The 17,135-nt window shown below is 33.9% G+C and overlaps 1 protein-coding gene across 1 annotated transcript in view; it reads right to left on the reverse strand.

The window, feature by feature from the left end:
• Smurf2 (SMAD specific E3 ubiquitin protein ligase 2) overlaps nt 1-17,135 on the reverse strand; it is a 108,994-nt gene that overhangs the window by 53,150 nt on the left and 38,709 nt on the right. Inside the window, exons 2-3 of the mRNA XM_027946292.2 lie at nt 7,270-7,308; nt 559-667 (exon numbers count right to left, since the gene is read on the reverse strand). Of these exons, the coding sequence (XP_027802093.1) occupies nt 559-667; nt 7,270-7,308 (148 nt within the window). The remainder of the gene's footprint in view (nt 1-558; nt 668-7,269; nt 7,309-17,135) is intronic.

Here is a 17,135-nt window from a genome sequence, read left to right on the forward strand (position 1 = left end):
ATTTAAAGAAAGTAGACACCCAGAGAAGCAATTCTGATTCCTAGTTCTATACTTTTAATTGGCATAGAGTGAATTAATACTTTTATTTCATTGAAAATGGGGGAGGTTCTATATTATGAGCCAGTTTTCCTTTTTTTTTGTTGGTACTGGGGATTGAATCCAGGCATGCTTTACCAGTGAGCTATATCCCCATTCTTTTTATTTATTTATTTTTTTAAACTCTGACACAGGATCTCATTGTGTTGCTGAACATCTCACTAAATTACTGAGGCTGACCTCAAACTTGCAATGTTCCTGCCTCAGTATCCCTAGTAGCTAATATTATAGGCCACTATGCCTGGCCATTTTATTCTTCACAGGCTTTTTAGGGGTACTGCATCTTTCAAAACCAGGTATTAATAGGCCAAAGCACCTTTCCAGGAACTGGGTTTTGTACCTTTCCTGTGAACACCAAATTATACCTTTTCTAACTCAGACAATTTTCTATGATTCTTTTCATATACTATATCAAATAATATTAATTCTGTATTTTATTTCAAATTAATCATTTAAACCTACAGGTCATAATGCTGATTCCACTTTGGATCGAGTGTATTCTTCACAGTATCTGTAGAATGGCATTGCCCAGATCCATCAACCACCACTTTAGCAAATGGATCAGGAAGGCCTGTGAAGAAAGAGGAAGATTAGTGTTTTAAAGAATATTTTACCATGTAAGATAAAGGATTAATTACATAAAAATTACCATTTGCTACAAAACAAAAGATTATTCCATTCTTTTTCAAAAGTTTAACATTCAGCTACAAATGAAAGTGGCCTACTTTAAGCCACTTAAAGTCACTTCCACATCAAATACCAAAAGTATATTTTTTCTTGTTCCTGCCTCAAAACATTCTCAATTAAAGTACCAAAGTACCACCTCATAATGTGGAAGTTTCCAAGGACTATTACCAGCCCTTTGACCTCAGGAAGGTTCATGGCTCACCCTTTCCAAATGGCTCCCTTGGTAGCTCATTTAAAGAGCTCTTTAAATATAGGTTTTCACACAAGAACATGGGCTACAGATAATCAAATTAACCAACAAATTTTACTGGATAATTAACCATGAGCAATTACAGACTAAACAAGAAGGGTAAAATCTTCCATAAAGGAGCTTACTGTCATAATGGAGATATAAAACATAACAAAAACAAGTGTTTGGCTGTACTGATTAAAATAGCAAATACTTATAATACTATATCAGGTAATATTCTAAATGCTTTATATACATATATCCTTAATCCTCATAATAACCCTATGAGGTAGATACTGTTATTATCCCTATTTTACTGATAAAGAAACTGAAGCACCAAAGGATTCGTTAACTAGCCCACAGTAATAAGTGGGCTAAACTTCAGAGTCTGAAGTTTAGATTCTAAACCCATACATATACAGGCTGGCTTTCGAATACTTGCTCTCAACCACTATACTTCCCATTTATCACATGTTTAAACAATAAGTACAACAAGTAAGAGCTCAGGAAACCAGGAGGACAGTTCAACTTCAAATAGTATAAAAGGGTGATGGGGCTTTATTATTTAAATAGTAAATAAAGAATGCCAAGGAGGGTATAATAATATTTAAAGGGCTTAGAGGAATCTAAACAAGGTATTTGTGCTAAAAGTAAGTATTATTTGGAGAGATAAGACTGAACTAGTAAGAGAAGCTTAAAAGTCAGAAAATAGGTTTGGAATAATTCAGCTTATCAGCAAGGCTACAAATTCTTGAACATGGCTGTAAATACAGTCATATTTTTCAGTTAGTAGTATTCAGGGTAACTAGGGAAAGGAAAGATCATAGGCCCAGAGATTTCTGTGAAGTTGTTATATAATCCTGCAGCAGGATGAGAAGCCTGGAATTAGGGAAATCACGTGAAAAGGGAAAGGAAATGACAGTTAAAAGACCTACTCTATTAATAAGAAACTAGTGTTAAAGATGTCACCGCAAAAACAGTCAGTGGTGCTTTCGACAAAAAGAAGAAAATCAGAGGAGGAACTAAAAGCATTTAAGAAACAAAAATGACAATTTAGATGTTAGATATAGTGAGAGCAGACTTCTTCATGAAAAAGGCTAAAAACACTAGAACAAAATGCTAGTAGGTGTTGATAACTGGAAAAATTTTGCATCTCAAGATCTACAGTAATTTTTTAAGTCAAGATCTAATTTTTCAAGATTCATAGACAGACAGAAATCAGTTATCCAAAGCTGGGCACAGTGGCTCACACCTGTGATCCCAGAAGCTCAGGAGGCTGAGGCAAGACGATCGTGAGTTCAAAGCCAGCTTCAGCAACTTAGAGAGGCATTTAGCAACTCAGCAAGATCCTGTCTCTAAATAAAATATTAAAAAGGGCTGGGGATGTTGCTCAATGGTTAAGTACTCCTGGGTTTCATCTCAGTACCCCACCCCTGCCCCCAAAAAAGAAAGAAATCACTTTATCCAGTTCTCCAATTCTATGATCTATTACCTTCAAATAAACAAGGGAAAAACCAAACTTTAAGCATTAAGTTTTAAAGAAACTTAAGTTAGGATATTAAATCTATTTAATTATATTACTTTTAAAGTTTAGTCCTATTCATATTCATATTATTTCAGTAATACCTAACCATTTGTAAAAGTGTTTAATGGAAGAACATTTTTACCTCTTCCTTCAATAGCAGTTAAGTATTTTCTGGGAAGAGTCCACTCTAACTTGTTCTCTTGATTCTACTAAGTAAACATATAAATGTATGCACGTATGGAAACAAAAGCAAACAAAAATCACATTTCTGGCTTTTCCTTTGGGTGTTATTTAATTAGTTAGAGAATTAAGAGAAATAACTATTTCCACACAAACCTCCAGGTGTGGCATCCAGATCCTTAATGAAATAGAAAAGTCTGAGTCCTGGGTGCCTTTGTTTTTCTTTTGTTAAATGACACAACAAACCAAAATATAAGCTCTGGACACACACACACACACAAAAAAACAAACAAACAAAAAAAAAAAACCTGGGTTTCAACCTGATTGTTATTCTACAAAAATTTGAGAGTAAATTTACTCTAATGTGGTCAAAAGTGATCAAGTTTTCCGACACTAGTGAGACCTCTAGTGGTAAATATAAAGTGGCTAAGTGTTTTCTGTATTTTAAAAATTTCTCAGTTCTCCCCATAATTTCAAGAACCTCCTTACTACAAAAATGTACTCAGTGAATGGAAAGAAAAATGAAAAAAAAAAAGAAAATATATATATATATATATATATATATATATATATATATATATATGCGCGCAGTTGTTCTAGAGAAGCAAGACTATTTGTTTTTATTTTTATATGGTGCTGAGGGTCAAATCCAATGCCTCATACATGCTAGGCAAGCAATCTACCTCTGAGCACACCTCCAGCCCTGAAATAAGTATTTTAACTTAAAATTGGATTTCTTTCCAAAAGAAACAAAACTTAATTTTTGATAGAATAAAGACAAAAAGAAAACATTTAATGAACACATCTTGCTTCTGAATGACTTTGATTTGGCTTCTATAAAATATTTTAATACAGCATCTTACACAAAAATATTTTTGAATGTTGCATTAAAGAGAGAAAAAAATAGCCAGGCACAGTGATGCACGCCTGTAATCCCAGCAGCTTGAGAGGCTGAGGCAGGAGGATAAGAGAGAGAGAGAGAAACACAAAGACAATATCTCTAAAGAAAATAGATAATGGACATATCGGTAGATACATGATAAAACTAACAGTAGTAGAATTTACATGTTTCCTCATGGTTGAAAATTTTCCTGCTGAAATTTTGGGGGAAGGGGGAAGTATTTTTTTTTAAGAGACAATGATCTTGAAAACAGTTTCAAAATATGACTTAACAAAACTTTGCTAGCAAGGTAATTAACAGTTATTATGCCTTGGAACAATTGGTATCTCACATGCAAATTACTTTACAAAAGACAATACATGGCAGAATTTTTTTCAACATAGTAAAAAAATATTTATCTATTTCCTTACTCCATAGTTATTTTCCATAGTAAAATTTACTTTTCTCATTGAACACAATTTAAACTAAATCACAAGCAAAACTTACCTATGTTTTACTATTAATAATAACTGCATTCTGGGCTGGGGCTGAAGCTCAATGGTAGAGCGCCGCCTCGCACGTGTGAGGCACTGGGTTCGATCCTCAGCACGACATAAAAATAAATAAAGATATTGTGTCCAACTACAACTAAGAAAAATTTTAAAAAATAATAACTGCATTCTGATCAATCATATACTCAAATTTAAAAATTTACAAACTCACTTTTCTCTGAAATTAATGTGGACAAGTCTCAACTTATAAAGAGGTCAAAAATATCCCAAAGTATAGGTGTGAATCTATCACAGCAGAGATCTAGAACCATGGTCAGTGTGAATCTGCAAGATATTTCCTCTCCTGGCTGACTCCTTCCTGAAGGCCTAAGATAAGCTCTCCTGTTTCCCTTCCCGGGCCATTAGGTATCTCCCATTCTGAGTTTTAAAAATAATCACAGTTTTCCCTGATCTTATTATCCCTATAGCAAATCTCACTCTTTTTTCTTAAATTATTATTTTTTTAAGCTATAAATGGACACAATACCTTTGTTTTATTTATTTATTTATTTTTATGTGGTGCTGAGGATTAAATCTAGTGCCTCACACATGCTACAACCCCAGACCCAGGTTCATACTTTTAAAATTATCATTTTTACTGCCTACACTAATGCATAAGGAAGACAGCCTTCTTTCTTTCAACTACAACTTAAGGAAGGTCCCATAAAGGATTACACTCAATTCTCAGAGGCTTACAAAGAATTGAAGTAAGATTCCTCTAGATTTTCAAGGAAAACTATCTGGACATTTTATTGAAGAAGCCATGCCTTGGGACTATGGGGGAAGTAAATGAATCTAAAAAGGAAGGTTGAGAGACAACACTGAAGGTTTTATCTTCAAGCCATAGCAGATGTCCTAGAAGGTACAGAAGTAGCTGTAAGAGTGCTCCCTCACTTCATCCCTTTTCTCCTTATCACCAGCCTATCTAATCCTATCTGCTGCTCTGCAGTTTTACTAGGATAAATCCTATCTCAGATCAATCTTAAGGAAAGTTAAGGAAAAAAGCTCACCTTGGTTATTAGGTTATTAGTATCAAGGAGGAAGTGGGTCATTGATTGCAGCATGATAAATTATAAACTGGTGGCAGCAAGGAGAGACGGGGAGTTCTATGGCCACTGAGCTCTCCCCTTGCTGTGACATCTTGTGTGATCAAGAGCTCATGGTATATGAATTAAAGACTGCTTGCAATTTTCTTCCTATGTTTCAAATTATTCTATTAAATGGCTTTCCCGTGTAAACACAAAGGCACAAGAAAAGATGTAACTTTATAGATTGTTATTTTTAAAACCTTAATTCAGGTTCTACTCTAGGAATTTTATTCCATGTGGAATAAAGTAAGTATAATTTAAAAACACAGTGGTGCATGCCTGTAATCCCAGCAGCTCAGGAGGCTGAGGAAGAAGGATCCCAAGTTCAGTCAGCCTCAGCAATTTAGTGAGATCCTGTCTCAAAATAAAAAACATAAAAAAGATGGCCAGGGACGTCACTCAATGGTTAAGTACCCCAGTTTTCAATCCCTGGTACCAAAAAAAAACAAAACAAAAAAAAACAGAGCCTTTTTAAAAAAAACAAACACCTAAAAATTATACCATACCAAATCTGTACACACAGCGTGTTTTTCCTGAGTGACAGGCCTTAAATTTTAAAATCTAATGAATTGCTTCTGTTTCTAATTTCAAATATTTTACATATAAAATTCTGTTGAGTAAGACATTTTTACTAAAAATTGTGTCATTTTTACTCAATAATAACTATTGTAAAGCATGAAATTACAAGGGTAAGATTTTTCACACACAAAAGGTACTTCCCAATCCTCTCTCACAAAACTTAACCCTAAATAAAGCCACAAAAAATTTTACAACCACTTGTTTGCCATACTCATAGTCAATTCACTACACATAAGCACATCTACAATCTACAATCAAATGTGACAGACTTCATTCCTACAACTCTGTAAATTCTAAGAAGGCTCAATAACTTTTTTTTAACCTCCCATTAAATTCTAAAATTTATTGGTAAAATTTCCTACAAAATGTGAAAAAAGAAAAAAGTATTCAAAAAATATTTTCTTAAAAATTTTCTAAAAACCTAGTAATATGCACAACTTTCACATGTATTACATACATCTGCATATACACACATTCATATAAATATCTATAAGGGTAAATAAAAGGAAAGGGATTAAGGGTAAAAAGCACAAAATCCCCTAGAAAAATGTGATGCTTAATGGCTTTGAACCAAAGCATTCATAAAATAACACTGAGTATAAAACAACAATAAGTGTTGGTGAGGATATGGGGAGAAAAGGCACACTCATACATTGCTGGTGGGACTGCAAATTGGTGCAGCCAATCTGGAAAGCAGTATGGAGATTCCTTGAAAAACTGGGAATAGAACCACCATTTGATCCAGCTATCCCACTCCTCAGTTTACATCCAAAGGACTTAAAACAGCATACTACAGGGATACAGCCACATCAGCGTTTATAGCAGCACAATTCACAATAGCTAAATTGTGGAACCAACCCAGATACCCTTCAGTAGATCTATGGATAGGGAAACTCTGGTGAATATACTCAATGGAATATTACTCAGCATTAAAGGAGAATAAAATCATGGCATTTTCAGGTAAATTGATGGAGTTGGAGAATATAATACTAAGAGAAGTAAGCAATCCCAAAAAACCAAAGGCCAAATATTTTATTTGATATGAGGATGCTGACTTATAATGGTAATGGGTTGGGGGGGAGCATGGGAAGAATGGAGGAACTTTAGATAGGGCAAAGGGGAGGGAGGGGAAGGGAGGAGACATGGGGGCAGGAAAGACATGGAATTAGTTAGACATCATTATCCTAAGTACTTGAGTGAAGACACGAATGGTGTGAAAATACTTTGTGTACAACCAGAGACTTGAAAAATTGAGCTCTATATGCATAATATGAAATGAACTGCATTCTGCCGTCATATATAACAAATTAGAATAAATAAATAATTTAATCTAAAAAAAACCACTGAGTATATCTCTGAATAGAGAAATTCCTAAACTAGGCAATTCTGAAAATATTATCTAAAAAAATTTACAAAAGATATGCAAGATTTATATTTAAAGTTAATTTACTTACGGAAAAAATCCTTTTTCACCAAGTTTTTTGCACAGAGTACTGTAAAGGAAACAAAAAAATACATGGGAAAAATTAAAATAAAATGGTAAGATTGCACTGTTTCATTTTAAAACACTGAAAACAACAGTGGATAATTAAACCCTTACTGCAGTGCTTGTATGAAATATGATCACAAACTTTCATTAAAGACTAACAAACAAAAGACAGCTGAACAGCAATGGTTGCAACTTTAGCAATGATCACCAGTAACAGCTGAGGGCAAGAAATGTATAAATCTGATATTCTTAATTAAGACCCAATTCCTATCTTCATCAAGACCTATTAGAAAAATCCAATGGCAATGAGAAAAATAATTCTAAGGGAAAGATATATAAATTCAGGTTGTCATGTCTATTTTAAGGATAAACTAATTTTACATTTAAGAGGATCATACACAAGACAAAAAATGAGACATTTTAAAAATAACATTTTGTTACTATCAAAATGCCACAGAAACTTTGCAGGAGAAATAAATTACCATCCCCTAAATCATCAGTTCAATGACATGATGGGCCTAATCTTTTAAAATTTAAAATTAGTATATTAAAGCTAGAGATCACAAATCTGAATTTTCTTGCATTAAAGTAATACTTAAATAGAAGTACGTGAATATATTTAAAGTCATTGAATTGAACACTTCACAAGGATAAATTTTACAGTATATAAATTATATTTCAAATTAAAAATTGCTAGTTATATAGAGCCATAAACTTACATGTCTTTAAATCAACTTCATTAGAGAAAAAGGTCCATTTTCATATATTCTTAATTAAATCTATACAATATATATGTAAAGTAGGGCTAATTTGTATCCACTTCTATTTGCAGTTTTAGTGATCTGTTTCATTAATTATAATTACTGGAAGTTTAGAGTATAAAACTCATTTGACAAAATAAACTTGGGGAAAAGTCTAAATTTAAGCAATCACTTTAGAAATATAAATAAATATTATTTTGAAAACAGATGTTATCAGTAAATAAATGAAATAGCAAGTAAGCACAATGATTTACTTGTCAGAATCTCAGACCATGTTTTTAAAAAGTTTTTAAAAACATAAAAAATCATGGAAACCAGAGCTATACCTAAGAAATACCAAATTACAAACTGGATTCAAAAGAATCTCTCCCCAAATTTTTATCATCATATAAACATACATTCAAATCCAAAATTATAATCCTTGATATTAATGAGGTAATGATTTTTTAAGTCATGACCCATCCCATAATTCACTAAGTGAAACCATTTCAATTCCTATTTTAAAGAAATTTTTAGAAAATGAAAATTTCTCTAACTTCTTGTCACAAACTTACTCTTTTCATACTTTTCCCCCCATTTCATTTACAATGCCCACTCTCCGGTCTCTAGATCTCATATACACTCTACCATGTTCTCAGGGACCTCGAGTGCCACCTCGCACATCTACCTTGTCTCCACTTTGTCAGCATTTAAATTTACTCAAGTCTTAAGCAAGTTTCCCTCTAGCGGGCTGGGGATGTGGCTCAAGTGGTGGCGCGCTCGCCTGGCATGGGTGCGGCCCGGGTTCGATCCTCAGCACCACATACAAAGAAAGATGTTGTGTCCGCCAAAAAAAAAAAAAAACTAAGAAATAAATATTAAAATTCTCTCTCTCTCTCTCTTTAAAAAAAAAAAAAAAGTTTCCCTCTAGCAACCTGTTCCCTTTCTTATGATACTTCTTCAAAAGAACTGTCTATACTTTGATTCCACTTCTTTACCTCATTCCAACACCTCAACCCACTTAATTTGTCTTATTCCCTCATCTCAAAATGCTTTTCTCCAAAGGCTTAGGGGCCTAATTATTAAATCCATTTAAAGGATATTTCCATTCCTTATCACGCCGGACCCTCAGAGGCATTTACCATTATTGACTACACTCTCTTCTGGAAGCTCTCTCTCTTTTTGCTTCTGTTTAAAAGCACATTCATATAGTGCATAAAACTCATTCTAAGTCTTCCTTGCCAAATCTTCTTATACTCCATCCATAAAAGTTGAAGTTCTTTAGGGTTTTGTCCTAGGTCCTCTCTTTTTACTCCATTACCTGAGGATTACAGATGCCCATTTTTTGGTAAACTTTGGAATTACATGTAAATTGCTATCAGTATGTGTATTTTTCTAGGAAAAGAAACTCCTAACTTTCCTGGAAGAGAATTCACAAATTGATAACACTCTTCCTCCTTCTATAAATATAATTTTGAAGGGCTGGGGTGGTGGCTCAGTGGTAGAGTGCTCGCCTAGCATGCATGAGGCACTGGGTTCGATCCTCGGTACTACATAAAAACAAACTAATGTATTCACCTAAAACTAAAAAGATACATACATAAATAAATATTTTTAAAAAAGAAATATAATTTTGAAGAGTCGCTTTTCCATATATTCTCCTGAGTCTTTACTCCTTTACTCTATGGTTTTAATGATACCTCAATCTCAAAACCAAAATCTTAGCTATATCCTGAACTTCAAGTCCACAAAACTAAATATGTTCACAAATGAAATCACCATCCTCCTCTGCCCCCAAAACTGCTCCTCCCTCCAGTTTCATTCAATAAACAGCCTTGCTTTCCTCTCTTTTGCCCAAGTCAGAAACTGACACAGCAACCTTCACTATTCCTCTCTCTCCCCATCTCTTGGCAATTACCAATTCTAATCAATTCCCTCTCTGATATATCCCTCATCTGTCCACTTCTCTCTAGAACGAGTACCACAGCACCTTAGTTCAAGGTCACTATCAACTAGTGTCTAGAAAATTGCCATAGCCTCCTAATTAAGTCTCCTGCCTCAAGGATCACCCCCACCAGTTATATATACTTGACCCAAAGTGATCTTTCTAAAAATGTGCTCTCACCCATTTCCCTTCCTCTCATCCTTAAAGAACGGTCTTCTGACCCAAAATTATATTGGCTTCAATGCCCTTCAAAAGCTCTGGCTTCGTGGAGCTGGCCTCACACGTTCAGGGCCCTGGGCTCGATCCTTAGCACCACATAAAAATAAATAAATATAAGGAAAAAAAAAAAAAAAGCTCTGGCTTCTATTACCTCTTTGTCCTCATTTTTTTTTTTCATCAAAACTCCCCATTAAATCCCCACCTATAAAATCCAGCCATACTAAACTTTCACTTTCTCAGAGGCACTCCCATTTCTCACACGACCACAGCCCTGAGATGCCATTTCCACTGTCTCAAAAACATTCCGCCAGGCTTCTTCACCTGCTCATCTTTTAAGTCTCAAAAAGGGAAGGAAATCTTTTACAGCATGTTTCTCTTAACCCTTGACAGACTTGCATTTTCCCCATACTTATGACAAGCACTTTTCACATTTCATTATAACTTTTTAAGTTTAAATTTTTCTTTATAACTATGGCGGTAGCAAACTCCATATGGCACAAATCATGTCTCCCTTATCTCTTTTTATCTGGCATCTGATGAGCACTTAGTATCTACAGAATGAATGAAACTGACTCCAAAATAACTCAAAAATAGTTTCATTAAACAGGATATTTTTTAAACTATATAGCGGAAAAATTACCAATTCTGATATAATCATGATTTTGACTTATGAAATCTATTTTAAACACACTTTCAGGTCATGTTTAATACTTTCTTTTGAAAATCACAAATCAGATGCTATTAAGGGCAACTAAAAAATTAAAATGAACATTAAAACAAGTTTGAAAGTTTATGAAGAGAAATTATATTTTATTAATTAAGAGACTAGGAAAGATAACATCAGGGTCCTAGAAGAAACAAGACTTAGTTTAAAATATTAAATTATCAAAATTATCAAACTGCTATCCTTAATGCTGGATTCTCATCAGCTCCAGCCAGTTTTGCATAATTATTTTATGACCTGGAAGCAAAAACTCTTATTTGTAATTTTTAAAAGGAAGATTACCAAACATGATCTGAGAACTGGTAATTTTATTTATTTGTATAAATAAATTATTTTCACCCAGATTTTACTGAACTGTTCTGGTTTCCTGGGAATTTATCTCAGAGACTAGACCAACAGCTCTGTGGCCTTTCATCCATGTAAGTACCAATTATAGGAGTTTAGTGAAATGCTCATAAATTTCAATATGACAACTCCTGATTACTTCACAATAATGAATTTTCAATTAAGAATGTGTATGAGATTATTCTGAGGAATGTACACAGACTCTTTTTTTAATAATGAAAAGTAATAATAAGTTGGGGAGTTCTGAGGCTCAGGAGGAGTGGCAGTCTGGAGGAGGTTTTATTTCTTTTTTATGTTTCTTTCATTTTTTAAAATATTTTTTAGTTGTAGATGGAGACAATATCTTTATTTCATTTATTCATTTTATGTGGTGCTGAGGATCGAACACAATGCCTCACCAGCTACAGAATTCACTTGGGACAATGTCTCAAACTATCTGTAGATGCACAGTAGATTAAATTTATAATACTACTTTGATCATGTTATTATCTTCCTTCAAAGTATTTCTCACTCTTAAGTCTACATCCCCAAAACCTATCTTGTTGTATTTAGTCCACTTGCCCATTCTTCAGATAAATGATTTGAAATGATTAGGAGATACTCCAAATAAATTAAGATAAGCTATGCTAAAGTATACCAATAATGTTTATTTCACATGAATACAGCAATAATCATCTTGAGATGCTTAATGAGAAGGGGATACTTCCTACATTTCTTAACTTTATTTTTACTTGTCTTCTTAAAGAAACATAAAAAAGAGGGCTGAGGTTATGACTCTGGTAGAGTGCTTCCTACATTTTTTTCCTTCAATATTTCCTGAACATTCGCTTTGTGCCATGTACTAGAATAGATTCCTTAGCTACAAAGATAAATAAGACATGATCCTTTGCCCTTAGAACTCACAGGTCAGCTACAATTCAAATATTTTGTCATGAGTACCTTTGGTTGTTTTGTTTTCCTCAAGAAATGTTTAATAATTTTGTAAAATCTCTTTTGTGTATTTTATTTGAGGCAGCAATAAAACCATTTGCAGAAGTAGAGTTAACAATAAATATTATCATTTAAATTAAGTCAACAATTTCTTTCTTTCTTTTGGGGGGGGGGAGAGGAAATATCTACATGCAAAACACCAGGTAATAAGATCAGAGTAAATTCCAGCTGTAGGAATAAAATTCTATGCTGTTTTTTTATTGAGCTAGATTCATAATGAATGACTGTCTATGCTTAATGTGAATAAAGCTCTCAACTGCACAGCATCTCCTTGCCAAAAATTTCCCTTCCTCCTCCAGAATGGAGCTGCATTCCAATTACATTGCTGATTGGAATGAGACTGCCTGAGAGAAAGGAAAAAAGAAAGAGGGGGAGCTCAGACATCCCATTTTCCTTTGCCCCACAAAAAGAGATTGTATAACACTGTTTCTGCAACTCAAAAGTTGTATAGATTATTTTTTAATAGAGTAAACTTCTCCATATTTCTCTGGATGTTCTTTGAACTTATATTATCATTGAAAAAATAAAACTGAAATCCAGAATAACATTTCAATATGAATTTCAGCAAGTTACCCCAGTGATTTACAAATATATACTAAGATGCACCATTTCTGATCATCCATACAACAGGTTAGATCTTTCTTTTCCAAGAAACAACCTCTACTTCAACCCCACCATGAAATAAAAATGAAATTTAAGTTCTACAGAAAACTTAGAGACAATATAATTTTTACATGTTTTACAAGATTCACAAATAAAAGAATTATTATAAAATGTTGCAGTGAGCTAAGTATCAGATACAACCCTATGAGCCTAACAATAATGAAGCCATTAAGTAAATCATGGCATGTTGAAATACTATTAGACAGCCATTAGAAATTATGTAAAAATATTCACAAGTAGCTGAGTGCAGTGGCACATACCGCTAAACCTAGCAACTTGGAAGGCTGAGGCAAGAGAATTTTACTCTAGGCCAGACTCAATAACTTAATGAGACCCTCCACAACTTGGCAAGACTCTCTTTCAAAATAAAAAATAAGGGGCTGGAGTTGTGGCTCAGTGGTAAAGCGCTTGCCTAGCACGTGTGGGCACTAGGTTCGATCCTCAGCACCACATAAAAATAAATAAAGGTATATGTCCATCTACAACTAAAAAAAAAAAAAATTTAAATAAATAGTAGGCCCAAATCTTTATCACGTCAGATTAGGCCCCAACTTCCTTAACAAGACTCCTAAAGTATAAGAAATAAAATCAAGAATTAATAAATGGGATGGATTCACAAACTAAAAAGCTTCTTCTCAGCAAAAGAAAACAATCAATGAGGTGAAGAGAGAGCCTACATTTTGGGAGCAAATTTTTGCCACATGCACGTCAGGTAAGGCACTAATGTCCAGGATATATACCGAACTCAGAAAACCTAACACCAGGGCTGGGGTTGTGGCTCAGCGGTAGAGCACTCGCCTGGCACGTGCAAGACCCTGGGTTCGATCCTCAGCACCACATAAAAATAAATAAGTGAAATAAAGATATTATGTCCAACTACAACTAAAATATTAAAAAAAAAAAAAAAACACTTAACACCAAAAAACAAATAACCCAATCAATAAATGGGCTAAGGTACTAATCAGACACTTTTCGGAAGAAGATATACAATCGATCAACAAATACATGAAAAAATTTTCAACATCTCTAGTAATTACAGAAATGAATATCAAAACTACTCTAAGATTTTATTTCACTCCAGTCAGAATGGCAGCTATCAAGAATACAAGCAACAATAAGTGTTGGTAAGGACATAGGGGAAAAGGGACATTCATACATTGCTAGTGGGACTGCAAATTGGTGCAATTATTCTGGAAAGCAATATGGAGATTCCTTAGAAAACTTGAATGGAAACACCATTTGTCCCAGCTATCCCACTCTTTGATCTATACACAAAGGACTTAAAATCAGCATACTATAGTAACGCAGCCACATCAATGTTTATAGCAGCTCAATTCACAATAGCTAAACTGTGGAAGCAAACTAGATGCCCTTCAACAGATGAATGGATAAAGAAACTGTGGTACACATACACAATGGAATATTACTCCACATTAAAAGAGAATAAAATTATGGCATTTGCAGGTAAATAGATGAAGCTAGAGATTATCATGCTAAGCAAAGTAAGCCATTCACCAAAAACCAAAGACCAAATGTTCTCTCTGAAAAGTGGATGCTGGGGATGGGGGCTTTCAGGAAAATAGAGAAACACTGATTGGGCAAGGGGGAGGGAGTGGAGGGGAGTAGGCTATGGGGGAAGGAAAGATGGTGGAATGTGATGGACATTATTACCATATGACTGCACATATGGTTAAGTGGCTACATCGTATACAATCAGAGAAATGAAAAATTGTGCTGCAACTGTGTACAATCAATCAAAATGCATTCTGCTGTCATATATACCTAATCAAAATAAACAAATAAATTTTTAAAAGTAAATAAAAAATAAAAAGGACTGGGGCTGTAGCTCAGTGGTAAATTATCCCTGGGTTCAATCTCCAATTCCAAAAAAAAATTTTCACGAAAAATATTTTCTTATATGCTTTTAGAAAATGTCTATTTAAATAGTACATTTAATAAAATACAATTTTAACAGGGAATATAAAGACACTGGATAATATTTATCAAATAGTTACTATGTGCAAGTGTGTATCATTTGTGAAGTTAGTATCTATATTTCTTAGGATGAAGAAACTGAGAGTCAGGCACAGATTTATTAAAACATTATACTATAAGTGACACAGTTGAAATTCCAACTCAAGTTGTCTAATAAAACCCAAAGTCTTAATCATCATATGAATGAAGCATACTCTCCCAAGTCTGATCTTCCTTCTTACAGGATCCTACTTAGGTTAAAGCAATTATTAGTGACAAAGGTTCATAAAATCGTTTATCGAAACCTAGGTTACAGAAGGACCTTCTCCAAAAAATCAGTAATTCTACTCTTTCAATACATATAGCAGTTTACCTCTATAATCACAATAGCCATGCTTTATTTAGCTAAATGTCATGTTACAGCTACATTTTTTTTAACCACTACATTTAATCAAGGAATTTTAGCAATTTATTTCATGCATGTTGCAGAATAAACTAGGCCTCCTAAGTTTAACTTAGTACCTGGCAGATATTTAATATAATTGGTATGTTAAATGACATATTAAAAACAAGTTCTTTCATAATGAGGTTAAACCTGACAAAAATAAACAAGTAATATCACCATTTAAACATTTCACCAAAGGCAAAATTGGTTCTGATTTAAATTTAAAATGACCTTTTTAAACCACTCATATCAACTTTTTAATTTTTTTAAATTTCAATAAACATGGAGATTTGGGATTTAAAAAAAAAAAAAAAACCTTCCCAAACAAGTTTGGTTTTTATTTTTAATTTAATTTTTTTTTAATTGGGAGAGGCGAGGTGGGGATGCCAGGCACAGAAGCACATGCCTATAATCCCAGTGTTTTGGGAGGCTGAGACAGGAGGATCACAAGTTCAAGGCCAGTCTCAGCAACTTAGGCCCTAAGCAATTTAGCTGTCTCACACTAAAAAATAAAAAGGGCTGGAAATGTAGTTCAGTGGTAAACTGCCTCTGGGTTAAATCTCCAGTCCAAAAAAAAAAAAATTGTGTGGAGTGTGGGGGTGCTGGACGCTGAACCCAGAAATACTTGTCCTCTAACTATACTCCAGTCCTTCTTTTGTTTTGTTTTTATTTTTTTTATTTTAAGACAGAGTCTCACTAAGTTGCCCAGGCTGGCCTCAAACTTGCCATCCTCCTGACTCAGCCTCCCAAATAGCAAGGATTACAGGCATGCACCACCATGCTTAGCACAATTTTTTTTTAAATGAATAAAACAAGACAAGGGTATACAAATGATTTTTTTTTAATTAAGTGCAAGTTGAACTTTTTCAATAAAAAAATAATAATCTACTTTGGCATAATAAATGCAGATATTATTTGTTCTAGCCATAGTAACGATGTTTCCTTACAATATCAGAATTTTAACATGTCTTTCAACTGGCATAATAATAAAGATCTGATTCACAGGTTAAACTTAAGCCAAACAGCACATTCAACATGAGATAAATACATAGTATGTACTCTATTGATACCTTGCACATAGAAACGCATTACAGAAGCTATATTTTGAAAACCTATCTGAAAGCATTTTAGCTATATATCTTAAATCCGTAGTTCTGTGAATTATTTTCTCCAGTTTGTGAATGAATATTTTCATAAAGGTACCATCTTCCATTTACAAATTCACAATGTTTTAGGCATCTCCTATGCTGTTTGCAGACCAAACATTATCCTAATTGAGACTCATTCACCACCTCCTTTAAGGGACACCTTCATTCAAAAAGACCCACTCAGCCCAGCCTGTAATTCCAGACTCCAAAGGCTAAGGCAGGACAATAGCAAGTTTGGAGGCCAGCCTGTGTCTCAGAAAAGAAAAAAGAAAGAGAAAAGAAAACAATAAATCAAACGGAGCCACTCCTAACTGATGGTTGTCCAAGAAGTTGAAAGAGAATACCTAAATTAAGCCAAACAGTAAAAGAAGCCACATACCAAGGGAAGGAAGATTGTATTTTAAGATTCAAGTATTTAGCCCTTTCCATGAAGCCTAAATACTTAGTTTATATGTAGGGAAAGATCTATAACACTTTCTGGGCCACTCCCAAGTTTTCCTCCTTTTTCTTTATCTCTCTTTTTTTTTTTTTTTTTGAGACAGTATGACTTATACTATAAGCACCATAAACACTGAGGATCAGAATGCCCTGAAAACTACTTAATGTCACTTTGCTTCAGAGACCCTCATCTGAAAATG

This window comes from Marmota flaviventris, chromosome 17, assembly GCF_047511675.1.
Source record: "Marmota flaviventris isolate mMarFla1 chromosome 17, mMarFla1.hap1, whole genome shotgun sequence".
NCBI lineage: Eukaryota > Metazoa > Chordata > Mammalia > Rodentia > Sciuridae > Marmota > Marmota flaviventris.